The 16,034-nt window shown below is 35.2% G+C and overlaps 2 protein-coding genes across 2 annotated transcripts; both read left to right on the top strand.

Moving 5' to 3' along the window:
• The first annotated feature begins 3,417 nt into the window (after positions 1-3,417).
• On the top strand, positions 3,418-5,613 carry Grx5 (Glutaredoxin 5). Its single transcript, XM_073969197.1, has 2 exons — positions 3,418-3,814; positions 5,323-5,613. Exons 1-2 carry the CDS (start codon positions 3,532-3,534, stop codon positions 5,511-5,513), a joined length of 474 nt encoding a protein of 157 aa, XP_073825298.1. The 5' UTR covers positions 3,418-3,531; the 3' UTR covers positions 5,514-5,613.
• Positions 5,614-10,445: 4,832 nt separating this feature from the next.
• On the top strand, positions 10,446-14,086 carry Grip71 (WD repeat-containing protein Grip71). Its single transcript, XM_073969196.1, has 4 exons — positions 10,446-10,869; positions 10,949-11,107; positions 11,180-11,318; positions 12,473-14,086. Exons 1-4 carry the CDS (start codon positions 10,671-10,673, stop codon positions 13,854-13,856), a joined length of 1,881 nt encoding a protein of 626 aa, XP_073825297.1. The 5' UTR covers positions 10,446-10,670; the 3' UTR covers positions 13,857-14,086.
• Positions 14,087-16,034: the final 1,948 nt, after the last annotated feature.

The following is a 16,034-nucleotide window of genomic DNA, read 5'->3' as shown; positions in this document are numbered from 1 at the left end:
CATTTTTCATAACTCCGTGTGGACTGCATCGAAGGATGTTGTGGGGCTGTGCAGATACATCTACCTTTATTATTTGACGTTTTAATCCATTTGACGTTTTAATCCATGGTTACAAGGTTGTATTTTTCAGCGATTTTCATACTTTCATACTTAACCCTGCGTTTACAAATGACAGGACAGTTGACTTCATGTATTGATTGTCAAAATCCCAAAACTTGCCTGTATGACGTAGGCGTCCAGACAACTGCAAAAACAGTTGTAAAATTATGAATGAAATTCATCGATTTTATTTTGTTTTCCGTTCACATATTTTATTTTTGTTCATGTTCTTTTGTATTTAGCACATTTCAATTATTATCTCACACATTTTTACGAAGAATGTCAAAATTTTGTTAACCGGACTGTCTTTAAAAAAATGATGGACAGCTGGAGGACAGCCAACAAATGTATGTATGTGTTAGTAAATCAGAGTTGTATTTGAAGACAAACTGTCTGGTGTAAACGCCTAGTAAGATCTGTTCCTTTACGTGCAAGAATCTTCAAATTCTACCACTTTTTACTCGAAAAGCGTTCCTTTACTTCAGACACCATACAATTCATATGAGTGCAGTTTACAACTTATACTACTTTTGCCGGTTTTACGACTTCCAAAAGTAAAGGAACAGACCATTAGAGGTAGTTTACACGTGTATCAATGTCATATGACATGGAATAAAAACATTCCATATCTACCCACGGAGGCAATGTGGAGACGTAATTTTATTATATATTTGTTGGGGTGGACGCACAGAATAAATGGCGTAAGGAAAATCTCCAATATTCCACATATTAGTGAATATTTAACGATGGAAAATTTCATGTCATATGACATTTACATATACCCCTTACCATGGTACAAATACACAGGTAGCCGCATCGGCAATTGTTGGTAACATAAGGTGTCAAAATTTGACATCAATTCAATGCACTTGACACATTATGTTACCATCAGCTGGCATGATAATGCTACCTGTATTATTGTACCATGCCCCTTACCTAGCTGGCCCCATTACAGAACATTTGTTCCATAGGCCGATCTAAGGGGTAGTTTACACTATATGTAAATGTCATATGACACGAAATAAAAATATTCCATATCTACCCACGGAGGCAATGTGGAGACGTAGTTTTTTACATTTGTGCTGGTGTGGACGCACAGAGTAAATGGCGTAAGGAAAATCTCCAATATTGCACATATTAGCGAATATATAACGATGGAAAATTTCATGTCATATGACATTTACATATAGTGTAAACTACCCCTAAAGGTAGAAATACAATGAAATACGCCGCTTTTTCACGCTTAGGCCGCCATCAGACCATCTGCTTTTTCACATGTATGACATCAGCTGTTCTGTATATTAGTATACCCAAAGTGACAACATACATGTGAAAAAGCAGATGGTCTGATGGCGGCCTTAGTTTCATGTATAAGACTAAAGGTCAAGTACTACCTAATTCAAATGAATAAGGCAGCATTTGAATTAGGTAGTACTTGGCCTTTAATCTTTTACATGAAACTGAGCGTGAAAAAAGCGGCGTATTTCATTCTGTTCACACCTTAAGAAAAGATCTCCATTTCTCTCTATTTGTGGCTTCGCACTCTGGAATACCGCGCCTTTATTGTACCATGGCCAATATGTAACTTTTGAAGGGCTGTGTTCCAGTATATGCATGAATACAAAAATTTTGCAATTACCGTCAAATTCCTTTATAATTTTAAAAAATTTCCTGTTACCATACAAATTTCACATTACACCACTGTCAAAATTTGGCAAAAAGACAGCACCCAGTAAAATTTGTTGCAAAATAGTGTACACACGTAAAAATTTTTCGGTAAAGTAAGTCCAAATTTACATTAGGCGAGTTTACTTGCGGCAATTGTCAGTTTGTAGGTGAGAGAGGGGGCTGAGAGGCAAAGGGTTACCATATGCCTCACCTCTCTCTCCATCAAACTGACAATTGCCGCAAGTAAACTCGCCTAATGTAAATTGGGACTAAATACAATTTTTCTTGCCCGCTTTTACCAAAAATAAATAAATAAAGTGGGGTACACACGATCAGGTTTTACTGCCAGTTTTGCTCAAATAATCGGTTGCTTGCCAGTGTGGCCGCTAATTTTTTTCAGTCATCAGGCAACCACGAAATATTTTGTGGTTGCTAAGTCCCGGGCCACACTAGAATAATTTCACTGAAATTTTAACATGAAATTATGAGTCTCTAGATTGAGTTCCACAGTAGAGTAAAATCATGAAATTGCTGTAATGGGGAATGCGGCCTAAGAACACTTAATTTCATGAAATTTTTTAATGAAATTTACTCTAGTGTGGACCGGGAATAAACAGTTTGACATTTATCAATATTTTCAAAAAAATCGACAGTCAAAACTGATCGTGTGTAGTAGAGCTGGCAAACCATCGATATTCCCAACATTAGATATTTTCGATATAATATTTTAAAATATCGATTGCTATCGATATTATCGTTAAGTTGTCAACACCATTAATTTGGAGATGAAAATGGCGGATATGTCAATGCTTTTCTTGACATTTTGCACAAGTAGTTCACAGAAATGTAAAGGAGAATAAACAATTGCTTTTATTTTATAAAAAATATTAAAAAAATGCATTTTACTTTTCAGAAAAATGTGGACGTGTAACTACGAACTTACTTTCTCACATACACAAAACCGAAAAGCAGCGAAATTTCTATTTACTTCAATGAATTTTAGGTTGGGGATTTTGTTCCGATAATATCGATAGACAAAGCTATCTATCGATATTTAATTTTTAAAAAATAATCGATTTTATCGATAGTGCCATCGATTTTTTGCCAGCTCTAGTGTACCCCCTCTTAGTCCGTGTTTAGACACACGGGAAAGTAAATTCAGTTTTTAGGCAATAGGGGGTAGGAAAGAGTATTGAGGAGCTCTTTCCTCTCCGCTCTCTCCCAAAAACTCAATTTACTTTCCCGAGAAATTTGTGTGTCTAAACACAGACTTATTCCTCTCTACTCCCTCTCCTATAAACTCAAATGTCTTTCCTATAAACTTTGAACGTCTAAACACCGACATTAAAGGTAGTTTACACTATCAATGTCATATGACACGAAAAAAAAAAACATTCCATATCTACCCACGGAGGCAATGTGGAGACGTAGTTTTTCTACATTTTTGCTGGTGTGGGCCCACAGAGTAAATGGCGTAAGGAGAATCTCCAATATTGCAAATATTAGCGAATATATAACGATGGAAAATTTCATGTCATATGACATTTACATATAGTGTAAACTACCCCTTAGTAGACAGTTCAATCGGTCGCTGTGTCGTCTAACATATGACTTTTATTTTCATCAGCTGTTCAACAATTACTATTTCCCAACTCTGTCTCTTTTCAAATCAAGAAGTCGACTGATCGAAAGTTACGTGTTGAGGACTTGCCTCTTGTAGAATAATTTTCCTCGGTTCTATTTCTACATTGTTTTCAAATAAAAATGGCTGGAATTATTAGACAAATTTTAAGAACAAATTTCACACAACGTTTGCCGGTAGCACTCGCTCAATCACATCGTTTCTTTTCCGCCGATGCACCTCCACAAACCTTTACCAAAGAAGTATTGGAAAAGCTGGTGAACACTAACAAAGTTGTTGTTTTTATGAAAGGCAATCCGGAGGCACCTCGTTGTGGTTTCAGTAATGCTGTCGTGCAAATCTTACGTATGCATGGTGTACAATATGATGCCCATGATGTCTTGCAAAGTGATGAGCTGAGAGAAAGTAAGATACAGTAGAATTAAGAGATATGTATTTGTATTCTTATTTAAAAAGGTAGTGGAATGCATTTTGCACTCAGAAATATAGTATTAATAATGGTCGTACAGTATTAGAAAGCGATTTGGGAAAAACATTTTTCTGAAAATTTTACCACAGGTAGATCTCTTCGTCCTAATTACAAAAATACAAATGGAACAAGCTGAGTTTAGGGCTCGGTCCCGGATTTTGATGATATATATACCACACGTAGCCCTTGGGTTCCTGAATATAACGATATAAATTTTATCTTGCACAAGTCCATACGTCCAGAGTTATGGGCCTTCAAAGTTCCACAATCACCAAAGACATTTCTCATTCCATGTAAAGCCCCCCGGTCCCGAAAATTATTTTTTTAAATTGTATAGTTTTTTTTTAAGTGGACGGCCTTCGGCCGGCGGTTTAAGACTTTCTCCTATGGACAGGAGCCAATCTAGGGCACGGGAACAACATTTTTTTAAAATTTAATTTTTTTCTTACTTTAACAAGGGAATTTTTGGAACTTCAGAGGCTCATATCTCCGGAAGTATGCACTTGTGCAAGTCAAAATGTATATCATTGTACACAGGACCTCAATGGCTATCTGTGGTATATATATTAACTTAATCCGGGACCGGGCCCTAAACTCAACTTATGCCATATAAATTTCTTCCAAATTGTAATAATATCTGTACAGTTCAACATATTTTAGAATGATGGATGCGTCACTTTCAACAATGCCCGCCTCGTCTATCACAACAACGATGGACTGAATATCCTAAATACCCCACAGCAGCAATCAAAAAATTATATAACTACATAAAGCAAATCAAAACAACTTTATAATAATTTGTTTTAAAATTTGTTACCAGTTTTAACTGATTGCCATTGTAGCCAATGCTATTTCCTCTTCTATTAACAGTGTATTCACTACAGTGTTAATATTAAAATAAAATAAATAAAGTTCTTCGGGGGGAAATCCATACTTCCCGAGATATGGGCCTTCGAAGACCCGGAAATTAACTTGTTTATAACATCGTAGTTTTTGAACGGATAATAACAATATGTGTACCATTGTAAAGCTTACGGCTTAAGACTTTCTCCTATGGACAGATGCTAATCTCGGGCACGGAAACAAAACTTCCTTTTAAATTGTATTTTTTGTTTTTTTTTGCAAGTAAACAAGGGGATTTTCGGAACTTCGGAGGCCCATATCTCGGGAAGTATGGACTTTCCCCTTTAATCAGGATGAGAAGATCTACCTCTTGTAAAAAATGTCAGATTTTTCCGCTGGTAGAATAACTAATTTAATGAATTTTCTCACAACTAACTCGAATGAAACCAAGACGATGGAGAAGGCAGACAGATATGCATACAAACCCTATTTTATTATTCCAATTTGTTTTTACTCAACATTCCAATACATTGCTATTTATTTCGCACCATTTCCTTATTCTACTTATTCTACCAATATTGACATTGTTTTTCTTTTCCAGAAATTAAGGAATTCTCTGAATGGCCCACCATACCACAAGTTTTTATCAATGGTGAATTTGTTGGAGGCTGTGACATTCTCCTACAAATGCATCAAAGTGGAGACTTAATCGAAGAGCTGAAAAAGGTTGGCATTGAATCCCTGCTTTTGAAAGAAGCCAACGAATCAGATAACAAAAAAGATGGAAAATAAATGTAAAACGTTTATTTTTGATTAGAAATTAATAGGTTTTGTTCATTCTTTAGGTTTTGTAATTGTTTGAAATAATAAATATTGTTGAAATATTAAAAAAGTCTTATAAAATAGTTTTCACTACATTCGGTCTTTTACAAACTAGTACTATTCAGAGAACGCAATTGCCAACATTAGTTGCTTCACTTCCCGAGTTCGGATCACCTCCCACTAAGAGCCGCCAAAACGTTGGTAAGTATCGATAAGCTGTCAGGGTAAGTTCCAATAATTGTATTTGTCGAACGACAGGATTTTTTCGGCACAGTTCGTAAAACTTTCAATCTTCAAATTAACAAAATTCTAAGATATTATCATTTCGGAGGCTTGTATGTCTGAGAATCGTTTCCACCACACCATCATCGCAGTAACATGCTCGAGCTGCATTTTCTGCATTGGGTTTTCTTAAAAACAAAAGTGACACCAAATGACATTTTCGATGATGAACCTGGCTAAAATTTGGCAGTTCTCAGAGAAAGCTCTTCCACTTAAATATTTTAAATCATACAGCCGCTTATTCATATTATACTTTATTGCATTATTCGTGAATTATGGTAAAAAGCCCAGATGAACGATGAAATATTTCCTGAAATATTCCAATTGGTCTGTTCCAGAACCTATAAGAATCAACAAAGGCATAAGTTGAATATATGGAATGGATTCGGATCGATGATAAAAAAATTTTCGGTTTGAACGATATTTGTTCCTGTCCATAGGAGAAAGTCTTAAATCCACGGCCGAAGGCCGCCTATATATGAAAAAATTCGATTTAAAATAAACTTATCGTCAAAACCAAGAGATTTTTGAACTTTCGGAGCCTATATCTCCGGAAGTATGGTCTTCCTGCCCATAATATGGGCGTGCCCATACTTCCCTTCCGAGATAGGCTTAAGACGGGTTTACACGCGCACGCCCGATTTTTTTGAAATTTTTACCACAGGTAGGTCTCGTTGCCCTGATCACAAAAATATATATATTGTCTAGATGTAGTCCATACTTCCCGAGATATAGGCCTTTAAAGTTCCAAAAATATGTAGCCGAAGGCCGGCTAATTAGAGAAAAACTAATAATATAAAATAAAGTTTTGTTTCCATTCCCTAGATTTGCACTTGTCCATAGGTGAAGTCTTAAGTCCGCGGCCGAAGGCCGGCTATTTAGGAAAAAATTTAATTTAAAAGAAAATTTTGTGCCTGTTCCCGAGACTTGTACCTGTCCATAGCAGAAAGTCTTAAATCCCCGGCCGAAGGCCGGCTAATTACAAAAACATTTATAATTTAAAATAAATTTTTGTTCCCGTTCCCTAGATTTGCCTCTGTCCATAGGAGAAAGTCTTAAATCCCCGGCCGAAGGCCGGCTATTGCAAAAGAAAATTATAATTTTAAAGAAAATTTGGAACTTTAATGGCCTATATCTCGGGAAGTATGGACTACATCTAGACGATATATATATTTTTGTGATCAGGGCAACGAGACCTACCTGTGGTAAAAATTTCAAAAAAAATCGGTCGTGCGCGTGTAAACCCGTCTTGTTCCAAAGATACTTTGTTCCCGTGCCCAAAACTGGAACCTGTCTATAGGAGAAACTCATAAATCCCCGGTCGATGGCCGGCTAATTAGAGAAAATTTGTGATTTAAAAAAATGTGCCTTCTTCTTCCAGAAGAGGAAAAAATTTATTCTAACGTTGGATGCGTTTTCGGCTTTAGTCGTACATGGCCAAAGGTCTACCCCTGCAAAGCTTACATCGTAGAGCTGGCAAAAAATCGATGGCACTATCGATAATATCGATTATTATTTAAAAATTCAATATCGATAGATAGTTTTGTTTATCGATATTATCGGAATAAAAACCCCTAACCTGAAATTCGTTGAAATAAATAGAAATTTCGCCCCTTTTCGCTTATGTGTGTATAAGAAAGTAAGTCCGCAGCCACACGTACACATTTTTCGGTAAAATAAAATGTATTTTTTACATTTTTTTTTTAAAATAGAAGCAGTTGTTTATTCTCCTTTACATTTCTGTGAACTACGTTTGCATAATTTCAAGAAAACCATTGACATTTCCGCCATTTTCATCTCCAAATTAATGGCGATGACAACTTAACGATAATATCGATAGTAATCGATATTTTAAAACATTATATCGAAAATATCTAATGTTGGCAATATCGATGGTTTGCCAGCTCTATTACATCGAGTTTGTTGCTCTGTTCCAGAACCTGCAAGAAGCTACTAATTTTTACTACGATAACATTTTTTCCTTTATGTTATCGGAAAAAATAGTAAAAATTAGTAGATTCTTGCAGTACTGGAACAGACCAAGTGAGGACTTACTATGCCATGTTCATACCAGCATTTAAATCACGTCGTTCGTTCTCATAATTACGTACACGAATTAACCCGTTCATACGACATGGTTCACAATTCATACCAACATGATTCATATTTTCATAATTTTTATTTACTGAATTTAAAGAAAGTTTCAGCCAAAAGACGCGTAAAATTAATTGATATAAACTGGAAAAATATTTGTTCTTCTCTCAGATATCTATTTAATATTAAATAATATTATTTTCATTCATATTTTCTATTTTTCTCACAATTTTGGTGTTTTCAGCACATTTTTTAATTTTTCTATTTTCAAAATAACGAGAGAGAGAGACCTGCCAAAGTAAATTTTTGGTATACAGACTTTTTGGCAGGCATTTGATTTTTGTTTCTAAATTTGTACGCGAATTTAAAACGATGGACAAGAAATGCAGCTGTAGTAAAAGAGAAGAGAAAATTTGCTATGATTTGAATGTATACTAGTCGTTAAACCGTTTACTTTTCATTCACGTTTTGCAGTTTATCTAAAAATATTTGAGTTTTTAATAAATTTTTAAATTTTATATTTTTTCTGTCATAATTAATTTATTTCGATAAATTCTCTCATTTGTTAGAGATGGGACATATTTTATCGTCGTTGTGAAAGTAATTTAAATTGAACAATGTACAAAAATCGTTGTTCGTTCACAAAATTTTGTATGGGAAATGAAGTAATTATATCGTAATTTGGGGTCGAACAACGAATAGAGTGTGAATTACCGTCAGTCTGAACAAGGCATTAAATTTGGGATATTTGAGTTTTTGGGATATTCCATTACAAAAGATGGGTCCTGTAATTGGTCTGTTCCAGAACCTGTAAGAATCTACAAATAAAAAATCCCCAAAAGAAGGATGAAAATTAAGTATTCCCTGAAAAAGCAAATTTACATTAACGAGGATCCAGATTTCAAATTTAATTTTTGTTTGGGATATCCCAATGGTCCTGCTTGATTAGTTTTTCTTGTCGCAACATTCGCACATTTCTGTTCATCAAGTTCCAGACCCTGTTTTGATTTATTAAAATTCATAACAATTTAGACGCCCAGCCTCCAGATTATGTAGATGCATAATCCTTCGCATGCTTGTGCCTTTAATGGCTAAGAAAATATCCTCCAAAAATCAGAGCTCCATAAGTTCTCAGCTCCCCGAAAATTGATCTATGAATTTGACAATTCCTTCAAAATACTATAATTTTTTTTACAAAAAAACAGGGGTATCTAAACAATTTCAGTCGTTGAAATGCCAAATATGAATTTCGCGCTAAAGTTTATTGCGTAAATGCTTCCTCGCTTTCCGGTTTTACAATTTCCTGCAGTTTTATATGGACCATTCTTCTCTAAAAAGCGAAAATAAAGATTTTAAAGAAAACTAAGAAAATATGTTTATTTTGTCCATAAAGAAATTGAAAAATGTTTGAATTTTCAACAGACTACGAAGTCGGACATATCATGGTTTAATAAGAAAGGTTAGCCAAAGCTTTATGTCAATTTAAATTTTTTCATTCGAGTATTCCTAAAACTTCAAAACAATATACACAAACTGTGTATGTATGTGTAGTGTTTGAATAAAATGCCAAACAATTTTAAAAAAAATCGGATTCAATGATTTTTAAAATTATTTTTGGAACATTTGTATGGAAATAATTCGTCAAGTTATCATTGAAACAAACATTTTATCATAGCCACAACTTAATTATGCGGAGAAACATTGGTCCTTCATTCATTTTTCGCGATTTTTATAAAATGCTCAAAATTGGTGTTGTAAGTAGTTTAGTTAGTAGTTTAGTTTTTATTCGAGACCTCTTCTTTCTTTTGTAATACAGAGTGAATTGATAACATTGATATGATATACATTAAGAACTAAACCCACTTGTTGCTTAATTTTGACGTTTTAAGAGCAGTACACATTTGGTATGTTCCAGTACTACACATTTCTACACATTTTTACTCCGATAACCGATTTTTCCTTTATGTTATCGAAAAAAATAGCAAAAATGTGTAGAAATGTGCAGTACTGGAACAAACCAATTGTCAGTTTTGAATGTCGATATTTCGCAGTTATCGATAACTGTCCAACCGTCCAGCAACCACAAAACATTTTGAGGTTGCATGATGAATGACAAAAATGAACGACTACACTAGCAAGCACCAACAAAGCTGTCATTCAAAACTGGCAATGTGTACTCAGCTTTAGGAATTCAGGAAAAAAGGGTTCTATAGATTTTTTTCATTTAAATCTACCTCTTTACTTATACCATGGGACATATTTTTGAATTTGTGAGTTTATGCCGAAGTTGGAAAATATTAATTGTTACAATATTCAGAATGTTATTTTTTTCAAATTTCTAAAACTTACCCATTTTGGCGAATAGACAACAACAAGGCTTCTCCATATTATTTTTTGGAGAAAACGCCTAAAGCTAATGAAGTATAAAGGATGTTCCAGATGAAATGTCCCAATTGAATAATTTTCTTTTGGCAATTATTAATTGTAGCACGCAACTGCCCAAAAACATAATTTTTTGCAGATGTAAATGTGGCCTTTGTGATTTGACGTGTCGCCTCTGTACATTATGCTGAAATTTATCGATAAGTATTCATGAAGTCACAGCCAATCGATAAATGCAAAAACAATCTACAAATCCCTAAACATTTTGGCGTCTTATTGGACAATTTGAATTAATTGTCACGGTTCTTGGGTTCTTGGCAAATAAACAGCAGAAAACCAAAAAAGGCTTGAAAATAATTCCTCTCAAACATGGCTGCAAACGTGTATCTTGTGTCGACAGCAAAAACAACAATCCTTACGGATTTTAATAACTTGGAAACCAAGTCAACATATCAACATTCTAATGGTGAAAATACGGACTTTCAATTTTATGCCCAGCAGAGGATTTTTGTGGAAGTGAACAAGAAATCTGGGTTGGAAATAATGCGTGTTAAGGAGAAGGCACAAAGTAAGTAAAACCAACAAAGGGGTCAGAGTTGATATGGTAGACTAAAGCATAATGACATGAACTTTATTCCATTTTGTAGAGATTGATTTGCAGCGGGTACGCAAGCTAACCATAGATAATGTCTATTGTGTTGCTTGTGCCAAACAATCAATGGAGGAAATGGCTGTGGGCCTTTCCAATGGACAAGTAAAGCTTTACAATTATCACAAATCGGAATTTGTGCATAAGTTTAGTGCGGGTAAGTTTAGAAGGCATTATCTTGAACAAATAAAAATGTGATATGTATTTCTAAATGTATTGTTATTCGCAGATTCAAATCGCAATTCAGTCTTGTATCTGGATTATAATGCCTCTGATGAATATATTGCCTCAGTATTCGAAAATGGGCTGATCAATATTTATGGTCAAAGGACTAAAACTAAAATCGATTCCTTTAATATTGATAGCAAGTAAGTCTTATTTATTTTTAATAGCAATATCACAATTGAAACAACGGAATATTTAAAGATGTAGAGGTGTAGAGGGGACAAACGGATTTAAATTTTGTTCATTGGGACTCCCACAAGTGGTGTTGAGATAGATGCATTTGTGGCTACGTCCCTGGTGGCTATATCTAATCTGCTTTTTGTGGATACTTTTGAAGAGATTCACTTGTGAAATCAAATCATATGAAAAAAGTAGGGTTTACGTTTTTTGTACCTTGAATGCCCACTCGGGAAGTATTTACTTGTGATAACAATTTCAAAGAAATCGCTTAAAAGGTCTTCTGTCGCCTATAGAAGGCCTTAAAAGGTCTTTTGTCTACTAGAGAAGACCTTAATAGGGCTTCTGTCTACAAGAGAAGATCTTAATAGCTCTTCTGTCTACTATAGAAGATTTTAAAATGTATTTTGTCATCTAAGAAGACCTTAAAAGGTTTTCTGTCTACTGGAGAAGACCTTAGGGGTCTTCTGTCTACTATAGAAGACATTTAAAGGTCTTCTGTCTACTATAGAAGACCTTAATAGGTCTTCTGCCTACAAGAGAAGACATTAAAAGACCTTCTGTCTACAAGAGACAACCTATGGACAGGCGCAAAAGTCGGCTACGCTAACCATTTTTTTATAAATTATAAGTTAGTCTTAATAACCGGCCTTCTGACGGGGATTTAAGACTTGCAAGGCTACGACACAAGTCCAAAATAATCGGAAGGCCGCAGGTAAAAGCCTTCTGTCTACTAGAGAAGACCTTAAAAGGTCTTCTAGCTAGTAGAGAAGACTTTAAAAGCCTTCTGTCTACTAGAGCAGACTCTAAAAGCCTTCTGTCTACTAGAGAAGACCTTAAAAAGTTTTCTGTCTGCTATAGAAGACCTGAAATGGTATTTTGTTTTCTAGAGAAGACCTTAAAAGGTATTTTGTCATCTAGAGAAGACCTTAAAAGGTCTTCTGTCTACAAGAGACGACCTATGGACAGGTGCAAAAGTCGGCTACGCTAAAATTTTTTTTATAAATTATAAGTTAGTCTTAATAACCGGCCTTTTGACGGGGATTTATGCCAATCAAATATTTACTACCACCCACCTGCAAATGAGATTATAATAAATTTTTTTTTCTCTAAATTACAGTTCAACATTGGCCCGCTTCCACCCAACCAAACGTTTCCAACTGTCCATCGCATCGTATAAAGGCGCGGTAACCATTTACGATGTTCACACAAAACGTAAAGTTTTTCATGCTGCCGATGCTCATGGTGCCCAGTGTCGTGATTTGTGTATGTCACCGGCGAGTCCCGATACTTTGATAAGTGTTGGCTATGATTGTGTTATAAATATTTTCGATACGCGACGTAAGGTGAAGCCTTCACAATTATCCTATTGTCATCCATTATCCACGGTGGCGGCAAGTGAATGTGGCAATTACATATGTGTGGGCAATTTGAAAGGCGAACTAACAACCTACGATCTTAGGAATACGAAGGCATATTTATCATCGAAAAAAATACACGATGTGGGTGTTACCAGAGTTGCATTTGTTCCAATGCCTGGGGATAATTCCGCTCAAAGTTTCTCCAGCTCTAGTGTTGGAGAAATTTCAGGTCTAGCTACGGGTGCAAATAAATCTGTAGCTCAAGGAGGAGTTGGTGAAAATACGCGGTCTCATCGTGACTCATTTTGTGATTTTCTTGATTTCCATGCCAATCGAGGCCAAGAGAAAATGTCACCACGTTTTGTACCACGTCGTGATAGCTTTGACTGGGAAGCTTTGTCACGCAAACCTACTTCGGATGAAAATCGTTTTTCTTTAATTGGCAAGGTTGGGGGAATCGGTGCTGCACTTCCCAATATATCCATTACACCAAGCGGCGATTCTTTTGATGCTCGTGTTAATACTTCAGATTTTCTCAAAGCTCGAGATCGCAGCAATTCACCAATATCACCCCTAACTGGTAAGTTATCACAAATCAAGGAAGAAGAAAAAGGCAATCAAGAATCAAGCCATGAATCGTCAGTTGAGGGAGAATCTGATAAGGAAAATCCACAAACGGATATGCAGTTTATGCCCCACTCACGTTTAAAGCCTTTGCCCGTGAACTTTAACAGCACTCCAAATCGCAATTCAATGGATGGTATTTTAACTGCTTCTAATCGTCCTCTGCTCACATCAACTGTTGGCCCAGCCAATCGCAAACAGTCAACAGCACAATTGAGTAGCAACGATTCCACGTGTGTCCAACAGGCTTTAAATGATTTACGTAATGAAATGCTGGAACGTTTCAGTCAACTGGAGTTTGAAATTAAGCTACAAAATGAAACAAACAAATGGCAAATTTTTACTCAAAACTTTAATTTGTGGAATCAACGTTCCGAAGAAATTGAAGAAATACGAGACTGTTTGGGAGTCCTTTTGCAAACCGACCCATTTGTTAATGAATTTTTACGCCTAAAAGAGGAGAATGAAATGTTGAAATTGCAACTTTTACAGCAAACAAATAATCAGAAGACGGAATAAAAGTTGCTTTCGAATTTGACTTATTGTAAATTTCATTTTTGTTGCTTCATACTACCGTTTTTTCATCTCATCATTTGTTATTTATTGAAGTTTTTATACATTTATTAATCCAAATTTTTATATATTTTCTTTAATCATAAGGGTGATATGTAAACGCATTTTAATGCATTATTTATATAAATTGTTAAAAGTGCTTTGAAAATAAATAATTGAAATTGAACATAAATAAATCTTAGGCTTTAAATTCAACCTGGAAACAAAACGGCTGTTTTGTGTTGATGTAAGTGGCATGCTAAGAGAAGAGATTGTCTAAAAATCCGACTTCCGTATTGCCAGTTGCTTTGAATTCGTGCATGAAACTAGGGGTTCTTAAATCGATTTCCCCACTGCTGCAATTTCATTAAATTACTCTAGTATGGAACTCGATTTAAGAACCCCTAGTTTCATGTACGAATACAAAGCAACTGCCAATACGGAAGTCAGCCAAACTACCTCACGGATCTTAGGATTATGACCAAGTTCTAAGTAGAAATGAATAGTGAAACGCTAAAAATCGCCGGAGATATCTTGAGATTGCTAAACCTTAAGAAATTTGTAGTGGTGAATCGTCGATGTTAACACCGAATGAAATTATTGTTGTATTAATGCGTCCTTTTTGTAATTTAATTGCAATGGAAGAGAAGAAGAATATCATGTTCGCGGCTAAGCAGGAAACCAAGCTCAGCAACAACTGTAGTTAACAGCATTATGATGATTACAACGTACTGAGGAAGGATCGCACCAGAAGTCTAGTTGGGGGACTACCTTTCCCGTTGCGTTAGTCTGTTCAAACCTATTTGAACAGAGAGTACCGAACAGGAAGGATATTCATGCTCTAGAGAGGGAGGTCCAACAATATCAGCCCAATCATGAACATCATCTCACCGTGAGTTTTCTCACTCTCGCCTCCTCCCTTATTACAAACATCATAAGGGAGAACAAAACTCACGTTCGTGAGAAAAGTAGCTATCATAAATGTCAAAAAAGTGAGAATGTGAGGCAATTTTCTCTCACCACAGAAATCAAGGTGAGTTGAACAAAAAAATGTATCTATAGACATTTTTTATAGAAAAAATCGACAAGAAACGAATCTTTTGCAATGATAATCTATTAGGGTAACCCTAGTACTACCACATAAAATGCAACAATCTGGCAGCATCATAGCAGTGTTGCATGCATCAGTAGTTTTAAGTTATTATCTCTCTCTACTCATTGTCAGTACACATTCAGTTAGTTACTTTGCAACCACCAATTAATAGACATCTCATCTGTACATATTTCGTTATACAGTTTGACAAGTAATTGTTTTCAAACTGAGAAAACGAACACTTTCATGCATTAATTACTAAAAAATGACAAATAGTTGTGATAAAAATGTCGGGTTTTTTGCAAAAATTAGTTGGTCGACTTATTTAAGACCCAATTGAATGAATAAATAAAAAATTAACCCGCTAAGTTCAACAATAATAACTAAAAGAATAATTAACATGTAATGCAAGGTGCCAAGAAAATGTTTTCAAAATGTAATTAAGGTTCCAAAATACCCCATGTTTTCGGTAAATGCTTAAAAATCATGACATTTTATGAATTTCATTCTTAACAAGGATTAGTTGCTAACAAGTATCAGCAATATTAGGCATGGGATATCCCCACTAAGAGGGTTAACATATGGACCAAGGGAGTATCAGATCATATTGCATGTAAACAATGTCCTATAGGTCTCAAGCCGTGAATATCTAAAAACTAAGACGTTTTATGAGTATTTTGGTTTACCAAGATGGTATGACATCAATTACAATGAATATTACGTACAGCAGAACTCGATCAAGAGTGTTGCCAGATCGACAAAAAATGTACCAGGTCTTAATAACAGTAAACTGGACCTCCTAGGCCCACAATTAGATCTTAAAAGTGGTTTATTTAACTGAAATTTAATTTAGGGATAAGGATATTCACTAAAACAAACCAAAATATAACCAAGAAACACAAAAATCGGTTAGAAATGCATATGGAAGATATTGCTAAATTATACTGAGCATGCTATAGACATCCAATTTCATCTATTAACAGCCAGATTGAGGAATTCCCGTAAGTTTTTTGGCTTTGATGGTATACCATGGTAACACTGTAGCATTATTT

This window comes from Musca autumnalis, unplaced genomic scaffold (genome assembly GCF_047663935.1).
Source record: "Musca autumnalis isolate F117 unplaced genomic scaffold, ASM4766393v1 scaffold_2, whole genome shotgun sequence".
Classification (NCBI taxonomy): domain Eukaryota; kingdom Metazoa; phylum Arthropoda; class Insecta; order Diptera; family Muscidae; genus Musca; species Musca autumnalis.
This window is presented reverse-complemented; position numbering and strand designations above follow the sequence as displayed.

What these genes read in the sequence shown, in the direction of transcription:
- Grx5 (XM_073969197.1), top strand. Translation starts at nt 3,532, where the DNA reads ATGGCTGGAATTATTAGACAAATTTTAAGAACAAATTTCACACAACGT. An exon ending in AAGTGATGAGCTGAGAGAAA is followed by an intron (nt 3,815 to 5,322) that starts GTAAGATACAGT and finishes TTTCTTTTCCAG; the next exon opens with AAATTAAGGAATTCTCTGAA.
- Grip71 (XM_073969196.1), top strand. Translation starts at nt 10,671, where the DNA reads ATGGCTGCAAACGTGTATCTTGTGTCGACAGCAAAAACAACAATCCTT. An exon ending in TGTGCATAAGTTTAGTGCGG is followed by an intron (nt 11,108 to 11,179) that starts GTAAGTTTAGAA and finishes TGTTATTCGCAG; the next exon opens with ATTCAAATCGCAATTCAGTC. An exon ending in TCCTTTAATATTGATAGCAA is followed by an intron (nt 11,319 to 12,472) that starts GTAAGTCTTATT and finishes TCTAAATTACAG; the next exon opens with TTCAACATTGGCCCGCTTCC.